Below are 26,553 nucleotides of genomic sequence, written 5' to 3'. Positions count from 1 at the left end.
TTTCCTTCTCTCACCTGTGCTCCTGAGTGGTGTATTTGAGCAGTTCTGCAAGCTGCAGAGGGTATTTGCAGATTTTCTGAACGGGTGTGAGAAGAAAACCATCAATGGCAATGTCAATCATCTGCTGAAGCAAGCGACAGGCCTCAAAGAAGTGACGGTATTTGCCCTGTTTCATTAGTTTGGAAAGTTCAATGCAGGCACTGGGATGATTGTTACAATACTCTGAATAAATAGCAAAGCCTTCTTGCTACAAAAAAAAAAAAGTCAAAATTTTAACTAAAGTATGTATCTATAAAGGAGAAAAGATATTTTTGTAACATGTATTATATCTAATTAGATTCACTAATCCATTTCCTATATTGTTTCCAGGCTGATCAGCCTTGAAACTATGCAGAAATCTGCTTTGTAACTGTCAAAACTATGTACCTTTTTTGTAAGAACACAGAAATAGAGGCCTCCATTGAATCAGGATAATCAAACCCACTTTAAGACGTACTTTTCTTTGTGGCAGACAGGTATAGGCTTACCAAGTGTCTATCATGAACTCACAGTCTCTTTCCCCACCACCTTCTTTTATTTTCTTTAGGAAGGTTTTGCATGCCCAATATGAGATCACTGCAAATAGTCCAGCTCATCTGTGATCATTAGTTTTAAGAAAGAAACTTAAAATTGTGTACATGCTTGCTAAAGATGAGGGGAAATCTAAAACATTTAAATAATTCTTTAATTATGATTTTTTTTTTCTTTCTAAAATGCTTTAGTATTTGATAAGCACTTGTTACTAAAAGCCCCTCCTAACATGGTAACTTAGCATTTTCTTATTTTGTAAATTTCATACATAAAATCGGCTTTTGCCACATACATGTTGAAGAAAACATGACCCTATTTCACTTAGATGAGGTTCCTCTTTGTTGTACTGTTTCTCAAGATCCTTCAGAAACTTCCTTTGGAACTTGTAAATATCTTCAATATTTCCAAAAATGGTGCTTAACTGAGCTGGGGTGAACATTCCTGTATGTTTGCGACACTGCCGAATATAACCCTGGAAATTGAATAAAAAAACCTCTTTAGTTTGAAGGCATGGAAACAGGTTCTACCCTGAACAAGCCCATTTGAGCTGGCAAAACCCCGGTGATCTACGAGCAGGTGAGTGGTTTCCCAGCCATGCACACACACACACAGACGTGCAATTTCAGATTTGCATCAGAAATGTTTACGCATCGGTTCTTGCAGCTCAACTTCTGTCTCACAGTACCATAAATGAATTGGGGAACCAGTGACTAAAGCCCAATTGCATCTTCTTGTTACAACTACCTGCCAAGCTGGAGGCAAGCCCGGTGTCAGGCCCCATGCATACTACTACTTTAGCTGCCACGCTTTTCCACAGCAGTTTCTCTATGCCGTTACAGTTCTTCTCTATGCAGGTAAGAACAAATCCTAAGACAATTTCTACCAGGGCTAAAGTACTGGTTCCTTGACCAATAGGTAACTAGGGCATAGGCTAAGCCAAAGAAGCATTCAGAATGCTGCGATTTGGTAAAAACTATATACTATTGGCAGGAGGTAATAGTATTGGCAAGACTGCACATATAATCGCTTTTCCAGTTTTTTTTTATGAGGAGGATATAGTGCACGGGCTGAATATCCAGGAATAGCTGCTGTGCTCATACTCTCCTATCAGTTATGGTGCCGGGGTACAGATGAGTGTGAAGGTTAACTGGTGTGAGAGGGGTTATCTGCCAGGCTCCTCCATTTGGCTGCTTTCAGACAGGTTTCCCCCAAATCGCTTTGGGAACAGACAGCTGTAAAAAGCCTTGCCGTTGCTCCGGTGAGGTTTACCAGGAAGCAACTCTGAATATTGCTGGCACTGTTATGAATATTCCTGTCTCCTCCACAGCCATCTGCTTTGAGAGCTGTGCAGTGGCTCTGCTGCAAGCCAGCTACCAGGTTTACTACTATTAGGAGGATAACTCCAACAAGGAAAATTAATTCCTGTGCAGCTCCTGTAATGTGGACAGCAGACACTTCCTAAATGTAAAATGTTTTTCTGGGTATACTCCAGCTTCACAATCCTGACTGCACCAGCAGTGATTCATTCTAGTGCAGAGCTTGCAAATTTGGATTATTATCTGCAGTAGCTTTTCTGGCTTAGTCTTACTTGAGTGTATTTTCAGCCTTATGTCCTGCTTGCACCGCCCTGCGGATTCACTCTGAGGAAAGCAGACCATCTCTACCCCACATGTTGAATATGGAGCATCACTTCTCTACTTGGAAAATGAGCGTTTGCTCTCTTACTAACTTAGAGGCATGTCAGATTTTTAAAAAGAGGTATAGAATATATGTATTGGAGAAAATTAATTATTGATATCAGTCTAAGAATTAATAGCTCAGTAAAAAATGAAAGTCATGTCCTAGAACTCAGCCAAGCATGGCAGCAACACAGCTGCGTGTACAAATTCTTCCTTGATCTTTTAGGCACACAGTCAAACTTACTAGCATAAATAAATAGTGAATCTACATGACAAAACTTACATTTAATGTTTTAAAATTAGCCAATTAGCAACCAATTTTTGTCTTTTTGTTTTCCCTTTTTTCTTTCTTCAAAATGCATAAAAAGGCCTGATCAAAAAAAAAAAAAATCCAAAAATCCCACTGCTGTCTTGTCTACTTTGCTGTCCATGAAAGAATCTAATGATCAGTGGTTGACTAAAGGATGACAACATGACAAATACAGAGAGAGACCTGGCAAACGAAGGGTACAAAGAATATTTTAGTAAGTTGCTTAGCACCTTTGCAGATGCTAACCACAAATGCAAGTCAAATACAGGCCAAATGCGTCACAGTCCACGTCAGAAGAGGCAAACTTCAGTGAAAAGTATTAAGAAGCTTCTTGTCCAAGTGTGGGCCTCCAACAAAATTTGAACAAAAAGCAGAACCACCCCCCTCACATTTTATAGTTCAAACAAGCAAGGTAGTTTTCTAAAACACCTTTAAAGACTTCTTCATAGCTACTAAGCATCCACCAAAAATCTCTTTGTTAAAGAAAACAAAAAAAAAATCTCACCCAGCAAACATTCTCTTTGCAAGTTACTTTCAAAAAGTTTTTTCTCTGAAGTGTAATTGATTTTATTAAAGTTACTGAAAGTTTTCTATCTAAACCAAGTGGTAAAAGGTTCTAAGTAAACTGGATTTCCTTCTCTCATTATTATGGAAATAGCAGTCAGATAAACAAAGCACTTTTTCCATGTCAAAAGTGGAATGTTTTCGGTTTTTTTAAAAGGAAGTGGTGCCTTGTGGCAGAGAGGAAAGCCATAAGAGGACACAAGAAGGTTCTGACTGACAGCCTCAGAAGTGCAATCAGGAATATTTTGATATGAGAAACCACTCTGGTTCTCAACTTATATGGGATGTTTTGTTCACATTAGTTCAGCAGAAAGCCCTCAGGTTAAAGCATGTACCTCACAGATGTCCTTGAGATGCTTGATATAGACTCGTTCTGTGTTCATAATTTCCTGTATAACGTTGGTTCTCATCTGATCCTTGTTTTCAGCTATTTTCTGACGATGCTTGCTAATATCTGCATCGTGTTCTTCATCCTGGATACTACTACAATTTTCTGGCACTTCTTCCTGATTAACTCGCAGCTGCAGCCAGAACAAACAAAGCAATCTACAGTAAAGCAGCAAACTTTTGCAAAACATAGTAAAACTGTTACAAGCTTCTTACAATTAAGAGAGGACTTGCTGCTGAAATGTTCCCATTCTTACCTTATAGAGAGGATTCCACAACAGGATTTATCTCATTGTACCCACTGCATATTCAAATAAAGTGTTAAAATTTCTGTCTGTTTAAATACATGGCTTTCTAATCACAATATCTGAGAGATACCATGTTGTGTTGCCTGTGTATTTTTCAGACTTCAGCTTATTTCTGACCCTTACTAATAGTTTATGTGTTATTTTGGCCAAGCCAGCACATGGGTAAAAATTACAAAACTAGTCAAATCAAAGACTTTTAAATAGTTTCTTTCTGCCACAGTTCCCTATCTGCACAATGTGGGTAACAGCACCTCCTTTTTTGACTTTTGTCTGATTGCCCATATTGGCAGGAGATCTAGGAAGGGCAAAGGCAGGGACCACCTCTTGCACTTTGTGCAGTACTTCAGTGCAGCCCAAGCTTCATTACAAGCTCTCATGATGTACTTTAGATTAATTTCTAAAATGTAGTTCAATGTTATACCATTTGAGAGTTATACTGTCACGATAATCTGGCTGAGTTCTGACTGGGGAGTTCAGACTGTGAACCAGATTCCTTCACAATGCTGTGATAATAAATTAGGCCCTATTTTACCAAGAAATCCCTGCAGCATAGCTTTCCCCACTCCCTCATGAAAACTACTGCATCCTCTCCATCTACACTGACCGCTCCCGACTGAGCTTTCTGCTGCACTCATTTCTGCTTGAGAAATTCCTTTGGTTACAAAAGGACCACACAATCGAAGAAGCTAGACTAAAAGGTCTCAGAGGAGCTAAGGGATCTTGGGGTGTGATCCTCTATTGCCTTCTGCCTTGTGAAGTCATTAGGAGTTATACCACTGATGGTCAGATATGAAGACGCACTTAAATCTAATGCCATGACCATTGCTCTGTTGCCCTCTGCTAGGAATCTCATGTGACAACGGTGCTAAAGCAAGCGTTACTCACCCTGACAAAGCTAGCTGGAAACCAGGCTTCCTTGTCCTCATTTCTTCCCCACCACCAGTCTTTGTTGGAAGCTTCTAGGACTCTAATGACGTCTCCAGCTTTGAAGCCCAGCTCTTGATCGTCCATAGTCACATGGTCCCAGAGAGCTTCTGCATAGACAATGCTGCCATCGCTTATCAGCTGAGATGGGAAGAAAATGAGGTTGTGAAGGACAAAGAATAAACAATTAACTACTTAGACATTACTAAAAAGATCAAAATACTGCAATAGAGTATCCATGACTACTCCTATTACAGGATAAAAATAAAGTTCCAGATTTTCAGACATCTCTGCATATATCTGTTAGTGCGAACAATTAAAAGCCCTACTCCAAAGCAGTTACGTAGGCTAATGAGTGAAGTATTGGTCCCTGTGCTCTTCCCTTGGCATCTGCTTGTGGGCCCTGCAGTGCACCATGGCCGCTTGATTCTTCGCTATGCTGGCTGCTGCCACTGCACTTTTTCATTAATATGAAACCTCAGAGCTGTGGAAAACACACACCCCCATCATTACAGCAATGCAAAGCCCAGGACGTTACCTCATTAATTGCTAGCTGTTCCCCTCCGGGCTGCAGGTACCTGGGAGTGGCTTGGCAGAGCTCCTCGTAACTGTAGTCTTCCTCACTGCCATTGTCATCCACTAAGGCCGAAGATTCAGTCCCACCATCTGCAGCAACTAAAACAAAGGTGCAACAGCTGTTTGTTTCATCATTTTTATGATTCCCCCCCAAAAAAAAACAATGCAAGAGGAATTGCTGAGAAGTTGCCTTTGTTATCATGAATATAATGATAACAGCAGAAGTGGAGGGCAGCAGAGCTCTCAGGAAAACTGCTTTTCCGCCATGAATTACTTTTTACTCTTCTTCAGAATTTTCTCATTTAGCAGCTGACAAAACTGAGAAATTCTCCTTTTTGTGTGTGAAAACCAGACCTAGCACCATTATTTATGTATTTTTTACTCACAGAAAATCTTGAATGACCTGAACCAGAAGGGCGGTCTCAGTGCCACCTCCCACATCGCAGGCAAGAGAACTCCAGCAGGCCCCGGCAGTCAGAGGGGACCACTGTTGATCCCAGGCTGGCTGCCATCACATCGTCGCATCCCCTGCAGGGACGTAACGACCAGACACTCCATGCCCACCCACCCGTGAGAGGGGTGGGCAGCCCACGCCACAGCCCTGGCTCTGAGCCGGCTGCCGAGACCTCTCCCAGGCGCCAGGGAAGGCTCTGGCAGCACCGAGGTACCCATGGGGAAGCCCACCAGGACAGGGAGTCTGGACTGACCACAGTGTCACTGCCTGAGGAAAAACTTGTTCTACTTGCCCCAAATCACAAAAAAATTCTTGCTTTGACGATTGCACATTCTCTGACCAAAGAGGCAGCTTTGTAAAGAAACAGAGGCCAGAGCTAAGATGGGTTTCATCTTATTACACAGTCACATAAACCAAGAGAAACATCAGGTAAATGACTGTCAGTATTGCACATGTAAATCTGCCGCTACTGTATAAAACTGTAAAACCTGTTTGGGGTACATCACTGGGTGGTAGATCCTTTCAGCGATCATCTCCGTACTGGCAGATGAAAAGGACTGGGAACTGATCTCAGGACCAAGTAATTCTGACTCACCTCCACACTGCTCAGTGCTAGACCCTTTTAGACTAGGTTTGCCTTTGAACGCCAGCAACCATAGTCTCCAAAAGAGATCAGGGGATGAGCTAGTAATCAAGAAGCATTCATGACTAGTGGCCCTTGACTGTACTCTCTGGTCCTTGTTAATTTATCCCTAAAGATTTATTCCTATGTCAGGGCCAAGCCGTGAATAACTAGAGAGTCTGAAGCTCATACAGTGCTCAAGAATCCAATAAAAAATAAAATTGGGAATGGGCTGCTAGCACTGAACGCCTTTTTTTAATGGTTACTGTGTCCCAGATAAGTTGCCCCACAGCCTGCAGAGCATCTCTCACTCCCCAGTGCCTGGGAAGGGACCTTTAAGTGGAGTTACCGAACCTGCCGCTCCCACCCAGCGAGCAGGGCCCCGACCCTGCCTCTTCTCTGCCCTGCTCGCAGCCTGGGTACGGCGGGCCTGCCAAGCTCCGGCCTCCGGGTGGGTGAGTCGCAAAGAGATGACTCCCGGCTTTACTCCATGCACCGACACAACTGGCAGGCACACTGTCACCTATCTGCTATTTACTCTACAGGGAGAAACGCTTTAACCCTCTCCTTATGGGTGATCATACCATTGCTAGCATCTGTGGTCATCTGGGTGTTAATTTGCAAGAGAGATCAAAGCTGATTACTGCACAGATTTAACTAAAAAACTTGGAAGATTTTTATTTTCTTTAAAGTGGAAAAATCTGTCATAGCCATGATGTAACACAGCATGGCTATTCAACTGTTCCGTTCTACTCCCCTGCATTTCAAATATACACTCACATTAATGGTATAATCTGCATAACCAGGGAGGATGCAGAATCCATATTTAAAAAAACAACATTTTTTTCCCTACAGACTCATAAATCTGAGCACTGATAAACTTTTAAAATACATCTTGTGAAACTTACTGAAACTGCTTTATTAAAAAAAAATAATCTGCAAATAAATATTCCATTAAATTAATTTTTACCTTATAAAGCACTAACTAAAACATTATTCCCAGTGATTCTTTATACATCTCCACTATACTATCAGTTCTGCCTGCTGGTTGTTCCAGTAACAACAGCACATCAAAACAATCTAATTCATTTGGCTCGAGATGAAAAATGACTGCAATTTTGGGACTGATAACTGTTCGTTATTCTGTACCAAATCAACAAGCTTACATTGTCTTCGTAGTTAGACTCAAATGAAAATCAGTCGCTTGCATTCTGCATCTATTCCTCTATTGTTTACAGACAGAAATATCAGAGGTAGGGGTAGGCTTTCCCGATCGCTCCAATGGGATGCAAAAACTTAAAAGACAGCCTGGGACTGATTCTGATCTCCAGCAGCTTTGTCACCGGTGTAAGGCTGCAGGTTCCCGTGGATGACGCGGTATAAGCACAATCAGGATCAGGCCCAAACTGCCACAGTTTATCAGTTCAATCTAAAAACACCATAAAAAATAGCGCAAGAGAGAGCATGTTCTACTCACACGTACCCATCTGAAGGCTCTCCAGACTCCAAAATCGTGCCATGCCCCCCCTGGCTACCATGCTGCCGTCAGACCTGACCTCAGGGCAAGGATCTGACCTCTGACAGGTGATGCTCGGTCCTGAAGGGCTGGCGGAAGATCACAAAAGGCTCTGAGCTGCCCACAGCGCAGAGAAACAGCCTGTTCGCTGCCTTCAGCTCCTGGTTGTGCCTCCGAGGCTGAGCCCAGCAGGGAACTGCCAGCGGTGCGCGCTCAGCCTGGCCGCAGCGAGCTCACAGCTCGCTGACATCATGGGGTGCCCTTAGGGAGGAAGTTCCAGAAAAGAAACAAAAACCTGGCTGCCTGGCCCCGGCCGGGCTGTGCCCACAGCCGCCTGCGCCACCCAGACTGCTCCCAAAGTGCCTGAACGTCTCACACGCAGCAAGCCAAAGAGTACATTTGTTTTTCATTAAAGCAGCTTAATGTGATTTCAATCTATATTCAAATGACTGGGATTCAAAGGGAAAGGCTATTTGGATGGGAGCTGGGAGTTCCTTGTATTACAACACTGTTCGGAGTATCAGTCTATCTTTGTTATATTATACCAGTTAAAATTCCAGTAGAAGTAAACAATGAAGGCATTTTTTGCATGGCTATTAAAACTTCTCTTGCTTCACAGACAAATGCTGTATCGTTATTTAGGGCACAAGCAGACGAAGTGTTAAGGCTACAGCAGGCTGCTCCCAGGAAAAGAGGGAAGGACGGAGACATTTTCTCACTCAAACTACAAACTTAATTTAGCTGCTCCAGAAAATGGGGAATGAAGCAGGAAAGCACCCAGATAGTCCAGCTTTCACTGGGGCTGACCCAGCCAGAGCACAACCTCATTCATTAGCCATGGGCCAGCATTTACCACCTTTACATCCACATCCTTCTGCAGCGAAGCTGGAACAGTTCACGCACTAGAAGCAAAGGCAGGAGCTGCTCCCATCAGCAGAGTGCAAAGCCTGCTGCAGTGTGCGCTTGTACACAGCACTGCATTTATGGTTTGGAAAGCTCCATAATCTTTATGGCTCATTCTTTACCTGCAAACTGCATTGCTCAGCTGAGCCTGTCCTTTAACTGGGGACTGCCTCCACCAGGGACGTGTGTGGAGGCATTTCTGCACACAGCGACCTCTCAACACCCACTGAAATCACATGGTTTCCCCTAGCGCTGCTTCAGACGGAGAAGGAAAGGCCAAACATTGCCCTGCAATATTAATGCCATCTTTCTACAAAAATCCAGACTGTGCTGCACTGCACAGAAGACTGATAGGAATTCTCTTCTGAATCCTCAAACTTCCTTCCCTATTATTTCTTGTTGCAAGGACACTTGTTGGATAGCACAGTAAAAACAAGCTACTACATATTAGATTTATACACAGCCCCGCACATTATTCTCGGCACAAATCATTAAAAAACCCCCAACAACCCAGCAATCAGAAGCGACACTGAAGCGCTGATGATCCTGGGACCTGCAAGCGAAGGCTTCACGCTTTTGATCAGCCAGAGCACAAGCTCTCTGCCATGTCAAACCCCTACCCACAGGGGAAAAAGAGCTCAACTGCCAAAGCAAAACGAGATCAAACCCCACACAGCTCTTCTAGAAGATACGTTAAAAACGATCTCTGAAAAACAGTCATCTGGTTTGATTTTTGCAGAACGGAACAGACTGTGTGCTTTTGCCCGATGACTAACCCAGCGCCACACGTGGGATGCTGCTGGGGGCGGGAGGGGATCTGTTCTCCCTCCTCTGCACAGGCACATCTGCAACTGTGCAGCCACAAACTGAACCACCACAAAAGTACTCGTTTGGGGTGAGCTGCTGCTGGGTTCGTTTTCTCGCAGGATCAGGCAGGGACAGGAGGAGGCACAGGCTGTCCTTTGTAGTGGCAGTCCACAGTGACCCTCTCCAAATGCGTGCCGAGCTGTCTTACCCGATGCTCAGGGCATTCTGCAAAGGCTGTGGGTAACACATACTAAAATACTAAAATGAAAAGCTAGTTCATCTACCACATGAAAATCCGGTTCTCCACCCCAGGGCATACCAAAGGTCCCCCCAGCCCACCGCTCTGACAGCAGCCAGTAGCAGATGCCCAGGGAAGAACATAAAAATAGATGAGGCATGTAATGGCATTTTTCTGATGTACTTTCCTAAATTCCAGCTATCTGCAGATCAGAGTCAGATCCCTGCTGGGGCAGATGTGATATCTTTGTGTTTAATGAACTGAATTTTTCAAACCACTTTCTGAATTTCTGTAAACTTTTGAGATGTGAAATATCATGTGTAGAAAGTAGTGTCATAGTTTAATTTTACAGAGTGTGAATATTATGTTATATTTTGAACTTGCTGTCTGATGATTCCATTTGGTGTCCTTTAGTTCTTACATTATTGGAAACAATAACTATTACCTGTTCATTTTTCCTGTGCCAATCAGACTTTTATAGAATCATAGAATCACAGAATAGTTTGGGTTGGAAGGGACCTTGAAGATCATCTAATTCCAACCCCCCCCCGCCATGGGCAGGGACACCCTCCACTAGACCAGGTTGCTCAATTCCCCTATTGTCCTTTTTTCCAAGTTGCCGAGCCCTAGCCGCGTTAATCATTCCTCACACAGAGACACTGAGTAAGTTTTCTTGTCCTTTTGCCTTTCTCTGTATTGTCGCTGTAAAAAATGCCTTTTGAGGTTGAAAGGAACGGGGAGATGGCCCCCACATGCCACACCAGTGGCACAATTGGCCTTTTTGTTTTGTTCTCTATTCCTTTCCTACAAATTCCTGCCATTTTATTTACTGTTTTGACTGTTACTATGCACTGAACTGACACTTTAATTATCTGTTAGGATTGCAAGAGCTCTTCCTGCATGGCAATATCCAGCTCAAAGTCCATTCTTCTGCAAGCATACCAGGCTCATGTTTCTCCATGTGTTCTACCTTGCCTTTATCACCACAGAATTCACCTGCCACCAGTGCAGCGTGTTGTATCTCAGTGTTGTGAAATTCTTCCGCAACTCTGTCCAAGCAGCTTGTGCTTTTACTACCGTCAATAATTTAGCATGCGAGCAAGAATTATAATTTCATTGTATATCTCCCTTCCCACATTATTTGTGAAGACAGACAACATCTGACTCCACTCGTGAGCTCTCTCCTTAAGAAAACCAACCACCTTCCTCCTCTCCGTTACTTAGTGCTTACTCACTTGTTAAAGCATGGGACGCTCTTCCCTCTTATCACAGGCATCTATTAAGAGACACTTGTAAGAGAACTTGTCAGAGGCCTTTTGGAGATCCAAGTAGCCTATACCTACTGAATCCCCTTGGTCACAGCCTTGGTGATTTTCTTCAGAAAACCTAATCCATTTGTGGGGCACAGCTTTCCTCTACATAGGGCACCTGGACTCTTCATCATAAGGGTTCACTAGTCTGTTCATGTTACTCCATGTTACAGTTTCTAAGTCCTAAATACATTCTTTATATAGTCTACGTACTATTATGTCCAACTGACTAGTCTACTGCTCACTGGATCCCTCCTGATACTTCTTTATAAATGGTTATCCCATTGCTGCCTTCTTCCTTATACTGAGGCAATTTTTGAGGAATGAATTCCATGCGGAGGCAGCAGCTCAGCAATTTCGTTCTTAAATCCCTTTAGAAATCCTGGTTCTAGCAATTTGTTACTATTATTTAGTTGCTCTAAAACTTTTACTGACATTTTGAGACAGATCCTTACTTAATTTGAGCTCAGGTTTTATTTCTCAGTCACATACATGGCCTACAAACTGTCTGGTAGCCTACCAGGTTCTCATATTTTCTAAAGAGGACATAATTTTTATGTCTTTAGCAAATCATTTCTACGTTCCTGTAGCTTCACATCAAAATTGCTAGAGGTTTGGGTTTTTTTCTATTATTTGGATACAATTCAACAATCTGAAGGATGCTCCTTTTTTTTTTTTTTTCTAATAGATTGTTTCCCCCTGTGTTTAATGACAGAACCCTTTTCTGGTGTTTCCAAATTTGGTTTTGACAGGTGACATGAATTTGCTCTAAGCATCTAATATGCTGTCCTTGAACACCCTCCGTGCTGCTGGCAAGCATTCAGCACCTGTTTCTGCTCCTTTAAATTCCTTTGTTACATTAATGACTTCTCACTTTTATTTAAATTAAAACACATACTGTATTGGATTTTTTTACTCTTCTCATCCCTGCAAGGATATTGGCTCATCATGGACACAGAGGGCAAGATTCATTATCTGTCTGTATTTGGTCAATGAATGGCACCCTAAATTACCTGTTTCTTCCAGTCAAGGTCACCCAGCTTAGCTTAGAAGCCTATAGAGTCAGATGAGACACATTCCACCCTTACGGAGTGGCTCTTATGTGTGATCCTGCACACACCTCAGGAATGGTTCAAGAATTATTTCCCTTCCTGTAGGTCTCCTGATTAGCTGCACTGAGGAGTTATTTATGGTACACCTAAAAACGTGGCACTGTGCCCCATTACAATGCTTAACCCATAGGACAGCAATTTAAGTCTTCTGCGACCGTGCTTGCCGCCCTTGAAACTTCTCTGCTTTCCTTGGTTTGTCACATTTACTGTCACCACCCTGGTGATCTCATGATTTAATCCTGTTCATGATTTAATCCTGTCACTATACGTTTTCTGCTTTAGGCATGGCATTCCAGTCCATAGATCCTGTGACACGTGACGATACAATTTGTTTATCTGATTTGGCTCTTAGTTTTTCTTTAATACATTAAAGACCGTCTTTCACTGGTACAATCTTTTCTGTTATTCCTATACAGCTTGCACAACGGTGATATGCTGGTTATGCTCCACTGGTTCTTTTCCTTCGACCAAGTTTCTGACATATGCCATCTAGCTTCTTTAAAAATACATTTATTTCTCCATCTTTGTAAACTTTTACTATTACTGGCAGGGTTGTCTGTTTTTCTAAATTCTCTTTAAACAACATTTGTCCAACTGTTCCTGACTATTTCTTGCTTGAGTTTTGTCAGCTTCTGCCCCATCCGTCATTTGAGGATGCAGTGATCATTGACATCGCCTGTAAAGGACGTGCTGTCCTATACTGTGTATTATTTCACCTTGCCAACTTTCCCCTAATTCTTTGTTTAGAAACTACTCCCTAATCTCTTGATTTGCATGTCAGCAGGCTGCTTTTGTTTTGGTTTAGAAAACAAAGGATCTTTTTTATTTCAAATGTTCCTCAATTCATAAATAATCTAAATCTCCCTCTTTTTATTACAACTTTCTGCATGAAGGTGCCTGGAGGTAAAAAGGTCCCTCTGACACTGAGCGTGGCAATGGCAGCACTTCAGACAATTTTACCATGGGGTTCCTGGTCTTTTCGCTTCTACCCGACAGCTTCAATTTTGCCTCCAGTGCTTTCCTCCTGTCCATCACACTCCTCCTGGTACTCACTTGCCTCACAGCTATCACCTCCCCTCTGGAGTCCTGAGGACTGCCTAGGTGCTTCACCCAATGCACCAGCTGCTCCCAACACACTGCTAGGTCCTGTTTGCATCATCAAGCCCAGCTACCTATGCAACTAACAATCCCATTACCCACCAGCATTGTTTCTATCTTTTCACATCAGTTAAGAGTCCCATCCTTCAAAGTACCGCATAGCCATCGTCCTCTGGTCCAGACACTTCTCTGTCCCCAGCAACACCGGGACTGCTTAGCCTGCAGTAGTGGGTTTCATGATGTCCCTTCAGGTCCTGTCCATGATCTTTCTGCCTCCCTGAACTTTTCAGGCACTTTGGCCACAGAATACAGCAACCACCATGGAGCTGCTTGCAACATCAGACATATTCCACCCACCTCCTGGTAATCACAAATACAGCACTCAGTGTAGTAACCCGGGAATTTGCATTTCCTGCATATTGTCCTACTTGCATCCTCACTCTTTTGGGGTGGGGGAGGAAGGACAGGGTGGCAAGGCAATGCTAGCAGGCAGGGAACTGTTTTTTCTTGAAGAGTGATTAATAACTTCTATTTGTTCACTTCCATGGCCAATAACCTGTTTGGGGTGGGGTTTGTTTATTTGATTGGTGATAGGGATGGTGAACCTGAAAATCTCCTCTCCCCAACAGCCAGTTTGTCTCCACCCCAGTTCCTGAGCTGTGCTCCACACAGGCTGAAACCTACTCAGTTACCCAACCTTGATGAACTGGGAAAAGCTTGACGGTACTTTAACATTGCAGGCAAACATCCAGGACAGTATACTACTTGAATTAAAGACATTTACATTTATTAATCTAAATGCAAGAATCCACATTTGAACAAACCATCTAAATCAGCAGGTATTGGTCACAATTAAAACAGCTGAGAGAGCAATCCACCTCATCCAAAGGCAGTTCCTACTCTAACCTTCATTGAGTGCAATGGCTAGGGCCTCTGATCAGTTGTTTAAACCTACTTAGCGCCATTTAAAGTATTTTGGATATCCTGCTGGCCTCCAGCTGCCAACTGAAGAAAGGAATAGGTCTGCCATAGGTCCTCTGTCGTATCTGGCAGCTGCAGGCAGGTGCTCAGGTATCTCACACATACCTGGACTCCTGCGTGGGTAACTGAACCAAGCCCTAGACCTCCGCTGCCTCTAATGGGTGTTCAAATGTTTAACTCTTATGTAGGTACCTACATTTAGACTAAATTTAGGTGACTTAAACTTCAGCTGAATCCCATCCTACCTACTCAGAGCTAAGCCTATCTAAAGGACTTTACCAATTAATTAGCCAAATTCAAGTCCCACACCACAATATGCAAAAAAGATGTGTTAGTTTTTAAGATACTTATAAAAATTGCTCCACTATGATAAATAGTTAACCTCCTTAATATAATTTAAAACTTGTAACCCTTTAAGCACAAGAGTAGCAATATAAGTCTCAAAGGAAGTTTCCCTTATGAGTTGGCTGGTTGTTATTTTGTCTCCTACAGTGTGATGATTTACTGTCTTGTAACAGCTGTTTTTCTAAAAATTTACATCTCCAATTCTATCTCCCATTGTTATAGAAGTAGACACGCAATGTATTAGGCTTTAGCAAGTAACTAAAATAAGATACCACTGGTCTTCAGTGCTTGGGTTTAGAATTTCTTTCTATAATAAAGGGCTTTTGTGCTATCAAATTTCACTGTACATGAGCAAACAAAAAACTCTCACATGTTCAAAGACAAGGAAATGCCTTGTGAATTTAAGAGAAAAAGGAAAGAGATCAGAATGTGTGACACCAGTCACTTCATTATTTTCAGCTGGAGCTACTTAACAGATCTTTGCAACTGCTCTCAAACTGTGAAGCCCATGATATTACCCACTTGCCTTCAGGGCTTTGATTTCAGAAGCTTTTCCTGCCCAACTGCTATGTTTATTGAAGTGAGTCATAAAAGTTACATCTGGCATAATCAACATTGCTTTGGCTTCATTGTCTTGAGAAGTGGCAGAAACCTTGCTTTGTGTATTTGGCATCCTGTTGCTTATGTTTAGGAGACCAGTTATTCGAAAGCTAAATACCTGGAAAGACACTGCTCTCAGGCAGTTGTCTAGGTAACTGATATTATTTCATGTGGTCTCCAAACATGAAATGGAAAGGATATTTAAAAATAAAAAAGGAATCCCTACTCTGTGATGCATAGAGTCTCTTTTTTCAAAACTAGCTCATGGCAAACCTGTTATTCTGTGAGTGGTCCTTCTGGAATCAGGGACTGAGATACCACGTAATCTCAACAAGGGTTGTAGCATTAGATGTCAAATTTGCCTCGACGTCTAATCTGGATCATTAAGTATACTGAGATACATACAGCAAGGACACACTCCAGACATTGGTTTTAAAGTAGTTCCCAATATTTTATTACAATATAAATTAAAAGGAGACTACTAATATATAAAGTATCTCATTGTTATAGTTAGAAATTCTCAACTCTGTTCCTTGGAGAGCATGTTCTGAAGAAAACTGTCATGCTCTATTGAAGACTGGAAAATGCAGTTTTAAAATGTTCTTATATAAATTATTTTGTAGTTGAGGGATTTATTGAGCAGAATTTGGATATCACTGCAGCTAACAGCTTAGAACCATAAATGCCAAGTACTAACTCGTAAACATATGTGTAACTTTAATAAAGAAACACTGAAAATGCTATTTGTTAACTTTCCTACTTCAGTGACGGCAAGCCCTGATACAGACACCTTTACTTATTCTCTCCACAGAAGAGCAGAGTGAAGGTTGCCAGTAGTGTTTTGTTCGCTATTAACAGTGAAGAATATAAAGTGAAAACTTTGCTTTTATGTCCAACCCTTGCCAGTGAAACATGGATAACTGTTTAGATTACACTCATGGTGGTCTGAAAGAACACAAATGGTATAAACCCACTTCTGGGCCCACTTGCCAAGAAACGTTGCACTGATACTAGACAGGACTTTGTATTAACTTAATGTAGCATTGCATGCTAATAGTAAACAATTACAGAAAAAAAAATACACAGAGTACATCAGAGAGTCTGATAAAGGGTACTGCTTCCAAAAAGGCAATCTTTTCCACAAATCCACCCGTCATGTCCCAGAACCCTGGCTGGGCTACACTCACCACAGAGTAAGCAACTGCAACTGCATACAGTTCTCTGAAACAAGCTGCTCAATTATTTAAGGCTTATCTAAGTAGTTAAGCTGAATGCATGGCAAACAGAAAATTAAAAATACATGTGTGGTGTGGCTATGGTTTGGGTGTGAACTCAGGCATATTAGACCTTACTTCCTTCATATTCTGTTACTATCTTCAGGCAAGTATGCGAATAGAGAGTGGAAAATACAGGAGTGCAAGTAATACAGAAGAATAAACCATAGTAATAGCAAACAGTAGATGTGAAAAACAAGTTTTACATGAACACAGCAGCTACTAATGAGAAACTCACAAAACAAAGCAACTTAGCTGGGTAATACATTGTCACCAAGTTGGTTTGCGCCCTTTTGTGTTCCACGCTATAACCTACTTCCTGACTGAGCTGAGCTATGAAGTTGAGATCTAGAAAGTTAAAGACTTGTCCATCTTACCGTTAGATGTTCTCATCTGCCGCCTTCGTCCAACCCGGTCCAGGCCGATGGGAGTACTTTGTGAAAAGGTGAGCGGCCGGAACCTGGCTGAAACAGCTTTGTAAGGGGGGACCTGGTGTGCTGGAATGGGTGGCCGTGTTACAGGCTACAGAGAAAACAGGAAAATCCAGTATTAGTAAAGCTACCAGCAAGTCCAACTGAGCAAAACTCAGGTATGAAGTAAGGTTTCTTCAGATAGTCCAGCTAATTACAGGGGCAGTAAAATCCCCTACTTTGAAGTGACATTGCTTAAACACTGCATACCATATCCACCAGCACCACAGAAAATATTTTATTACGATACAGTTCTCTGTTACATTAAAAACTCCTTGGCCTTCTGTTAAGATCAGACATACTCTATAATTTTCATCTTGTAACACTCTGTGCCCAAACGCTCTGGGATCTAACTGCTGTGGGAACAGCCTGCGCGATGCCCGCTGGCGTTGGAAACACGCGTCTGAAGGGAAACCCAAAGTGAAAGAATGACCAGAAATGTTACGGCAGTAAGTTGTGTTCATTTCCTGGGACACTTGCTTTCTTCAAATAAATGTATTGCTTTTAAGTAAAATAAACATATCTTACAAGACAAAAACAATTCTTTAAATGATCCTCTGCTCTGAAGTTCCCAGGAGTCTCATTAAAAAGAGGTAATACTAAGTTTACTTGTAACTTTATCCAGAAGCCCTTTTCTTTAGTTAAATCATTCATCTGCGTAATTATGATTAGAGAACCTACCCCTGTTTTATTTGCAAATTGAGTCTAATTTTATGTTGTCCCTGAACAACTCCACATTAGCCAGGCTGAATGACCTTCCATAAACATCCAACATTAAAATGCCAGATCCCAGCACACAAACTTCAGGGAAACTTGTCTTTACATCTTAGCTTTCAGTTACTGTTCATAGGCCCTTGTCTCAAGTAATCTGAAAGATCAGGTTGGGTTTTTTATGATCTCTTGACACTTTATCATGAAACCAATGATTTAGTGTTATTTGAAAACGTTTTCTCACACCTAAGCTGCCAAACCAAAACAAAGCACAACAAAGAAGGAATTACCATTACACTTTTCAAATATTCCCAGGGGTTTTCAAAGCCTTAAGAAAAAAAATCAGCAAGGTGAAGATCAGTCTTTGAAAGCCCCACATAAAATACTTGTAGCACATGTATTCCTGCTTCATTAGTCCTTTCTTACATTCCAGCTACAAATTTGCTTTCTAATATGACTGCCAAAACCCTGCGTGTATTGAATATGATTTAACTACAACCTCATCTCTAAACCTCATTTCTTCAGTGCTTTAGCAATATATCAGGATCCTAGCACTGAGTAACACCACAAAGACTAAGTCCGATACATTGCATTAAAGAGCTAATAGAGGTGATAGCAATTCCTATATGCAAGTAATTGGCTGATTAAGCAACAAAGCTATTTATTTATGGGCAACTAAAATTTTCTTGTAAGGCTCCAGTCCAGATCCCTTCCCCGGACAGACAAGGATGTTCTGTCACTCAGTGGCAGGCCTGGGAAGGCCATTGTTTGGGTCAATAATGTGTTCCCGTTGGGAATGCTCCATAGTCTTGATCTCTTTTTTCCTCCAAGCTAAGTAGTGATAAAATTAATTTTAAAATATGCCAATTATGTAGGGTTTGAAATTATGGCCTTTGCCTGGGTAAAAGGTTCATTGGCTTCAGCTGGAGTTTTGCTTCAAGATGCATTTTTTCATCAGGGAATTATAAAGAAAAAATGTGCCATATACAATAACAATGTTCATGTTAAAAATTGCTCTTCACAGGAGACTAAAAATTCCGCCATTGTTTCAGCATTTGATTTCAGTTTGGGGAGTACAGTACCCATGAATGATACTCCATTGAACTTCCCAGCAGGAGATCAAGTAGCATGAGAAAGATTAAGAAGATTCAAATTCCATTAATAACCACTGGAATCACATTTTTTGACGATGTAAATACTATTCCTTTTTTCTGTTGCTTTATCAGCATAACAATTGCTTTAGGTACGAGTCCTCCAGCTTTTCTGGAAAGTGGAAAACACCCGATCAGTGCAGTATTACAAAAGCCTGTGAGCCTGAAGCTTTGTGTAACCAGCTACAAGATGGGGCCACCACTACCATCAGAACAGTAAGTTCCTCTACACGTCGCACCTGCTCAGGACTACCTCCAGGGAAAAAAAGGTGCTATTTTTATTTTTCAGAAGTTTTTTATTTCTCAGTCTCTTACCTAAGCCAACAGAGATGGCAAATAAGTATACAGGTGCTGCTCAAGCACTAACTCAAACACTCGCTATATTCTTCCAGGCTTCCTACATTCCATCAGGTCAATTTAGTAGTAAACAAGGTAGGGTTTTTTTTCATATTCACAGTTTTCTTAGACTCTTTCTTTATTTCATTAATTCCTTAATTTATTACCAAGTTTCTAAAGCTACTTCCTTATTAGCTTTAAGTATCATTGCTATGACAATACCGAGATTTTGGACGCCACAGCTAATGCCACAGGTTTTGAACAGGCCTGCTTTTGGCGAATTTGAAGTGATCAGTAAATAATGTGTTACTATCATATCATTTGTACTCCCCTGTTCCTCAGGCCCTACACCCCATAAGGTGACTAAACACACAGCTATATTACACACAAATCAGCTCTTATACACCAATAAGAGACATAACAACCATTCCAAGAAAGAAATAAGGTTAATTTACAATATGAAAAAGATTATCCCAAAGTCAGTATCAGTTTTATTCCATGCTGCTTTGTTTTTGAACAACAAGACAAAGTAATTAGTGACCAGGAAAGCAGAATTGTAAGTACATGATGTCAGCTTGACAAAAGGGAAGGAAGAGAAGGAAGCATCCATTCTATTTTCTAGGTTGAAGATACAGACAAGGAAGTGAAAGGGTCTTTTGCAGTTTGCAGAGAGCACATCTCTTATCTTACTTGTGTCAGCAGACCTTCTATCTCTTCCGCCGGACCGCTTCCATAGAAATTGACCCCACCTATTACGGAGATGGGTCTTCTTTTTCGCCCTCTGTGGTAGCCTACTGTATTGCTTTGGATCACAGACCCGACGGAAGCCAGTCCTGGCTGATTTTCTCCATCCGTGCAGTCTGTCTTCTGAGACTCCACCGCAACTGCATCTTCTGGTATAGAGAAACTTCTGATCGACATTTGGCCATAGTCTGAGAGAGGTCTGGGACGAGATCTTTTTCCAGAGCCCCATCTCCTGGGTGTGACCTTTTGTGTGTCTGTCTTTTCTTCATCCTGGGATGGGGACCTCTTCCAGTGGTCATCAGAAACAACCTTTTTAAATGTGAACAAGTCAAATAAGCCACAGAATTTTCTGACACTTAATCATTTGTGAATTTTTCATACGAATTTTTCATACGGCAGATCAACTTAACATTGCTAAAAAGAAAGCATTACCATAGTAAATACAATAAATGCAATTGACAATTCAGGAAGAGAGTAACTTTGCAAAGGAAAGACGTCATGATGGTTGTACTGAGTAAGGTTAACACCCACCCATCAGCACCTCTTAGGCAAACATGAATAATAACACTAAAACCTCACCTATACCCTCAGCAATACAGACAGGCCCTATCATAAACACTGAACATGCTGAATGATGTCTTGGAAAGAGAGCTCTGGCACTCACAGCGCTTGTTCCTGTGCACAAGTAGGATGCTACAGTTACACCAGGAAAAATAATTCAACCAGCACACTCTGTTTCTGGACCTTCTACCAAAACCTGTAATGACAGGACAAGGGGCAATGGTTTCAAACTGAAAGAGGGTAGGTTTAGATCAGATACAATTCTTTACAATGAACGTGGTGAGGCACTGGAACAGGTTGCCCAGAGAAGCTGTAGATGCCCCCTCCCTGGAAGTGTTCAAGGCCAGGTTGGACTGTGCTTTGGGCAATAAACTATAAGGCTGCAGCATGGCTGCTTGCCGATCCCACGTAACTGCAAGCCGATACCAAAAGGGGCCGTTGCACCCGCTCCTACCACTCGCTCCCACATTCTCACTTGGGTAAGATCTAGAGATTGCACAGAATTGGGTGGGTGAGCTCATCCAGTTTGGAAGTGAGAAGCTAATTTTCTATACACTCAGGGAGGTTACAGTTGTATGGAGTAGGATCAGAGATACATTATAACACAAATAAAGGAAAAAGGAAGCTTGGAAAATGAGTATGTTGTTCCTATGTAACAGCACACCTGACTCACGGAGGTTAGGGCCTACAGGTATCATAATTGCACTTGGTACTGCAAGTTTGGAAATAAAATAACCTCAACTGAAATACTTGTTAGTGGGAACATTTGTAAGGATTTCAATGCATTTGGAGTAATACTGCCGTAAACGTTTCTAGCAACCCCCCCTGCAGTTTTTATTTCGAGGAAAAACACTGCACTTAAAAATTTATATTCACTTTTCTCTCAAATTTCCAAATTCTCAGCATTTCCTTAGCTTTTCCTTGCTCCTCAATAAAGAACAGAAAAGAAAGAGAGGAAAATGGGTGTTTCTGGGCTGGGTGGCAGTTTGCATGAATGCCTGATGGAGAGAATGGCAAACTCCAAAGCACTGCTGAGCAAGCAAACCCTGCCCCAAGTTCCCATAGAAATTATGAACTAATTCTGACCTTTTTTTTTTAGTAAAAAAATCAGCCTACATCTTTATTAGGGTATCCTTACACTACCCAAGTGCATTTCTGATGATGTTCAAAGCTAGTAAGTATTCCAGAAAAAGAAGAGGCATCATTTTGTCTGTCTCTGGCTAGGTTTTGTTCATCTTTTACAATGACGCCCGTGAAAGGGGACTTATCTTCTGTCACCTTCTTCTCCACCTAATGTTTCCAACCAGGCCAGTACAACTCCAGTGAGCCTTTTTTAGAAGGCCACCTGAAAGAGATTTCGCTTTTCATTTGAAAGACAGCTTAAGACCAGTTTCCCTGTATGAAACCACTTCAGCTAGCAGGCAGTTATTAAACAGTCAACATTTTAACATGATTACTGCAATTAAGGTATGAAAAATGATCAATGTCATACCTTGCGCTACATTCAATTATTTCACTTACAGCATGAAATTTGTTCTAAATAAAGCACTTGCATAAATTCTGATTTCTATGGTGTCACACCTGTCACTCAAGCATGCTCCAGCTTTTCTGCAGATTTTAACTCAGGACCAGTTTTAATAGTATAAGCGATTCAGTAGAGAATCAGAATCAGGACCGACGCAGTTTCAGCAAAGCTGTCCCTTAAACCAGCTCCTCCAAGGCCAGAGCAGCAAAATCACAGGTTAAATAAGGTTCTTACCTCAGAATCAGACACAGGTAAAGGGTCTCCACATATGCAGTGACTGAGAAAGGAGCTCATGAGAGTCATTTTATGTTTTTGTTTTGCAGTCTGGACTGTAAGAGCTACAAATGTGAACACTCTCTGCATAACCAGTCAGGCGAAGTTCATCCCATGATCCTGTACTTTTAGACTGAGGGAAGGACATGTCACATGTCATCTCCTAATCTGCTTTTTACACCCTTATCTTGAGCAATAACATTTGCAAAGAAAGGACTGCTCTCCTTCTGCAGCACTCCACCTACAGTAGTGACCCAAATGACAGCAAGATTAGTCTCTGCTGTGCAATAAACAATGCTGAAGGACGTGTATTTTTAGGCTTAGATTTATAAACTGCATTGAAGACTACTAATAAAACAGAAAATGTAATCCTCTCATAGCAAAAATCAGAGGAAACCAGACGGATAACCTCACATTCCTCTAAGTCACCTACTCAAGCAGGACCTGATCAAGTGACCACTTACTAGTAGGAATAAAATATCCAGCACACAACTCATAGGCTCCAGTGTTGTGGTCACTTAAGCATAAGTGTGATTCTTGACATCAATGAGAAAATTCTGAATAAACAATTTTGTTCCACTTGTCATTGGCTTTATACTGGTGCAGCACCACTGACCTCAAATGACCTTCTCTTGATTAATCCTTTATAAGTGAAATCAGGTTTATGTTCTACAATTATTATCGGTAACATCTATAGACATGAGTAGAGATATACACGGCACTTCATATAGGATGAAAATAAAAGTGTCATGCACTGACTCATGCATTGTAAGTGTTGGTCAAACATTTCAAGGAATTTCAAGATTTCTGAGGTAAAGGTCTAAGCTGAATCCACATTAGATTTTCTGAAATTCACACCTGCTAGTATAGCAACAGCACAGGATCACCAATGCTAGCAAGCAAGATTATTGATCTTGTTTTTTAGGCTGCATCCTAGGTTAGTTTTCTTCTGAGACTGCAAACTAACAGCTCTACTTATTTATACTGATATAAATGAATTAATTTTATCTGGACAGCTAAATTCCTACAACAGCATATTAGGTAAATTGTTGTATTTTGATAATTTTCCTTTTTTTTTTTTTTTCTGATAGCAGTATATCTACAAATACAACCATTTAAAATAAACATTTACTTTGATCCAGGCTACAGTTTTATTTGCTATTGTTCCCATGTAATATGTCACTCTTAGGGTGGGATTCAGCTCCAGATTCCAACATCTAAATTTTGATGTCTGCAATGGAGGTGTCTGTATGTTATCTAGATGTTAAAGTTGTCATTGTAGCCTGTAGAAATCTGGGGTGAGATTTTGCTGCCTGAACATAAGCACCCAGGGCCATTTCAAATGTCTTAAGGGATCTAAAGTATCTCCACATACCATGCATCACGCAAGTACGACACAGCACCTACAGGAGGCATCGTCCATCCAGAAGCAGCGCCTGGAGATGGCAGGAGGAACCAGTCAGGGCGCCTCCGGCAGCGCCGGGTGCTCGTGTTGAGCAATCGAGTTGAGCCCTCAAACAAGAGTGTCAGCCAAGCCTACAGAGGACCACAGGCAGGAATCAGGTGCCAAACCTGATTGCAGGTAGAAGCAGATGGCACTACAACCATGTTCCCCAACGCTGTGGAGAACCCTGCTTGATCCCCACCTCCTGCTCCAGCAGGATGCAGCTTCCCTGCAAGGTGCTTCCCAGCTGTGCACAGCTGTGGTGGATACCTGCCCCTCATTGCATTTGATGGCTATTTTTAGGTAACTCAGCTCAGCTGCAGGTACCACTTTCAGGTGTGCTGTTCAGGGTGTGCTCCCCAGGGCCCCCTGACTGCACCAACCAGGCTACAGCTGGAGTTTCCCCAGGCTGCTCCCAGGTAGACCTGAGCTCAGCCAGACCAAATCTCTCCTTTGCCCGGGCCCAGACTGATTTCCCAATCCAGGCACAGCAGCTTCAGGGACTTGATCATGATCTCACTGAACTCCACCTGGCACTGATACAACCCTGTTGCATTTAATGGCACATGACTGCTGCTGGCATTCCCTGTTATTCATTAATACCAATGTAAGCAACCTCAGCATCAGGTGGTTAACCACTAACATCTTAGCTTAGCCTTTATAGCCAGACAAGAGCCAGGTTCTGCAACTATTAGTCAGATTACAGTGTATATTTGATAAATTCAACAGCCAAAACTGTCTTCAGAGGGAACGCTGCCCAAGGAGCATGAGATCTGATCTGTAGAGTGCCGATAAAGTGTTGCTTATATGGATGCAACTTTTATCAGTGAAATGGTAAAAAATTGCCGGTACCTGACATTGCATGGCAGGACTTTTTCTGGCAGAGTTATAGCAACCATGAATAACCCTTCATCCTATACGTGACCACACTCTCCACTGCAGAAAAAGCCCAAACTAGAAGTCTGACCCAACACAGCCTGTTGCTCGTCAGCCTGCTGCTGTTGGTATGCTTGTGAGGGCTGACATACAGCTGCCATCATGATGGCAAAGGAAAAACAATCCCTGGCTGATTTTTTGTTAATGTGTTTATGCCAATAAACTCCCTAAAGAAAATAAAATCACTGCTCTATAAACATGTTAATGCCTGAGTACATTGCTGAGGCTCCTTGCTCACTAATCTGCATTTCCACCCATACCATTACCTATTTGGATTTTTTAAATTTTATTTGTATATTCTAAATGTACTGACACAATTAATGCTTCATAATGTATATAAATAGATAAGCATGGCAGCATAAGGGGACACTTAAATCTCCCCAAAGTTTTTTCTCTACCTGGCAATCTGCTGGGAAGTCACAGGTAGGTGCAAGGACAAGGACCTCCAGCCTTGCTGGTCTGCAGGGGCATGAACAGCCTCCCCCCTGTCCGCTGCCAAAGCAGCAGCTGCGCCGCAGGGCCACACAGACACGCTGCTGCTGCTGCTGCTGCTGCTGCCCATGAACCCCGGGGAAGCTGATGCTCAAGGGAATTTCATAACCTGTTTTTCACTAAAGCAACTGGCCTCCTTCTGCCTTTTTTATTTTATTATCATTTAGCTCCACAGTAAGTTGTATTGCTTCTTGTTTGGGTATCTCTGTATTTTTGAGCTGCCTGGCTGAAATGCAACCTTGCTAACTACAGGTGCCTTTTTCTAAGGAGAAAGGAGATAATCAAAATCTAATCATGTCTTTGCAAGAAACGCATATTCATTTTCAAATGCAATTTATAAAAAGCTGTGATAAATGAAACAGATAATATTTCTGGCTGAGAATAAATTACAAAGAAAACCTGACTAGTGTCAGAACACGATTACTCCATATTTTGTGTGAAAACTTGTGATGGATAATCAGTCATGTATTTTGTAAATGACAAGGCTTAAAAATGGAATATTTATAGGTAAAAATCACAGCATTTGTGCTATTTCATGTAGATATCTCTCTGTTTTGATCACGAGTACATATTTCTGTGTGCGTTTTGAAGTCTGTATAAAAATGTACAAACTTCTTACGCTTGCAATGACAGCTATATGCCAGTATTATAATTGGTTAGTATTAATTAGCTGATATTTCTGTATAACACATTAACTGCCAAGTGCTAGGAACTCACTAGTAATATTAGAATTCATTTTTCAATTCACATAAGCTAGCAAAACTGTAACGGACCAAGTGATCATGACCTAGTTGTCATAAATTATTTTATCATCTTCACTTAACAGAGTGAAAGTCCAGACAACGTGTCTCTTCATCCAGGTACATGATAAAGGGCAACCTTTGCACTTTTTCTTGTTGCTAAATAGCAGTGGGGGAGCATTCGTTGAAGTTCATTTATCATCACTACTAACTGAGGTCAAAAGCTTGTTTTATGTTTCATGGACATGATCAATATTTTTATTTGCAAACTGTTGTGACAAAGAGATTATGAGACTCTGAATGTAATACAGCTTCCCAGAGAAAATATATTTATTGCTTTCTGTCCAGATTTTATAAAAAGATCCTGAAGTGTTACGAGATCCCAGTGGTTCCCTGTTGATCCAACAGGCTGACAATTTCCAACAGTGATACCATCACAGCAATAGTTATCATGGAAATGATTGCTTTTACTGTAGAAGATGCACCCATTCAGCCCGTGTTTGCATCTCGCAAATGAACAGAATTATTAAACCAGTCCAATTCACCTACAGGAAGAAAATTTTCATCTATTCCTTTCTAACTAAATGCAAAT

At 41.6% G+C, this 26,553-nt stretch overlaps 1 protein-coding gene across 12 annotated transcripts in view; it reads right to left on the bottom strand.

Moving 5' to 3' along the window:
• The window catches only part of SPATA13 (spermatogenesis associated 13), a 164,107-nt gene that overhangs the window by 13,244 nt on the left and 124,310 nt on the right, over positions 1-26,553 (bottom strand). For 6 of the 12 annotated variants that reach the window (XM_075742156.1, XM_075742166.1, XM_075742160.1 and 3 more), the window contains exons 3-9: positions 19,937-20,299; positions 16,956-17,100; positions 5,281-5,417; positions 4,704-4,883; positions 3,459-3,644; positions 863-1,042; positions 15-247 (exon numbers count right to left, since the gene is read on the bottom strand). In XM_075742156.1, the coding sequence (XP_075598271.1) occupies positions 15-247; positions 863-1,042; positions 3,459-3,644; positions 4,704-4,883; positions 5,281-5,417; positions 16,956-17,100; positions 19,937-20,299 (1,424 nt within the window). Of the gene's footprint in view, positions 1-14; positions 248-862; positions 1,043-3,458; positions 3,645-4,703; positions 4,884-5,280; positions 5,418-7,877; positions 8,140-16,955; positions 17,101-19,936; positions 20,300-22,310; positions 22,485-26,553 lie in introns of those variants that run through there. The other 6 variants (XM_075742163.1, XM_075742165.1, XM_075742164.1 and 3 more) reach the window with 4 other exon arrangements.

The sequence above is a fragment of the Balearica regulorum genome, chromosome 1, assembly GCF_011004875.1.
Source record: "Balearica regulorum gibbericeps isolate bBalReg1 chromosome 1, bBalReg1.pri, whole genome shotgun sequence".
Classification (NCBI taxonomy): domain Eukaryota; kingdom Metazoa; phylum Chordata; class Aves; order Gruiformes; family Gruidae; genus Balearica; species Balearica regulorum.
The sequence above is the reverse complement of the archived record's forward strand: the minus strand, read 5'-3'. Positions and strand labels throughout refer to the sequence as shown.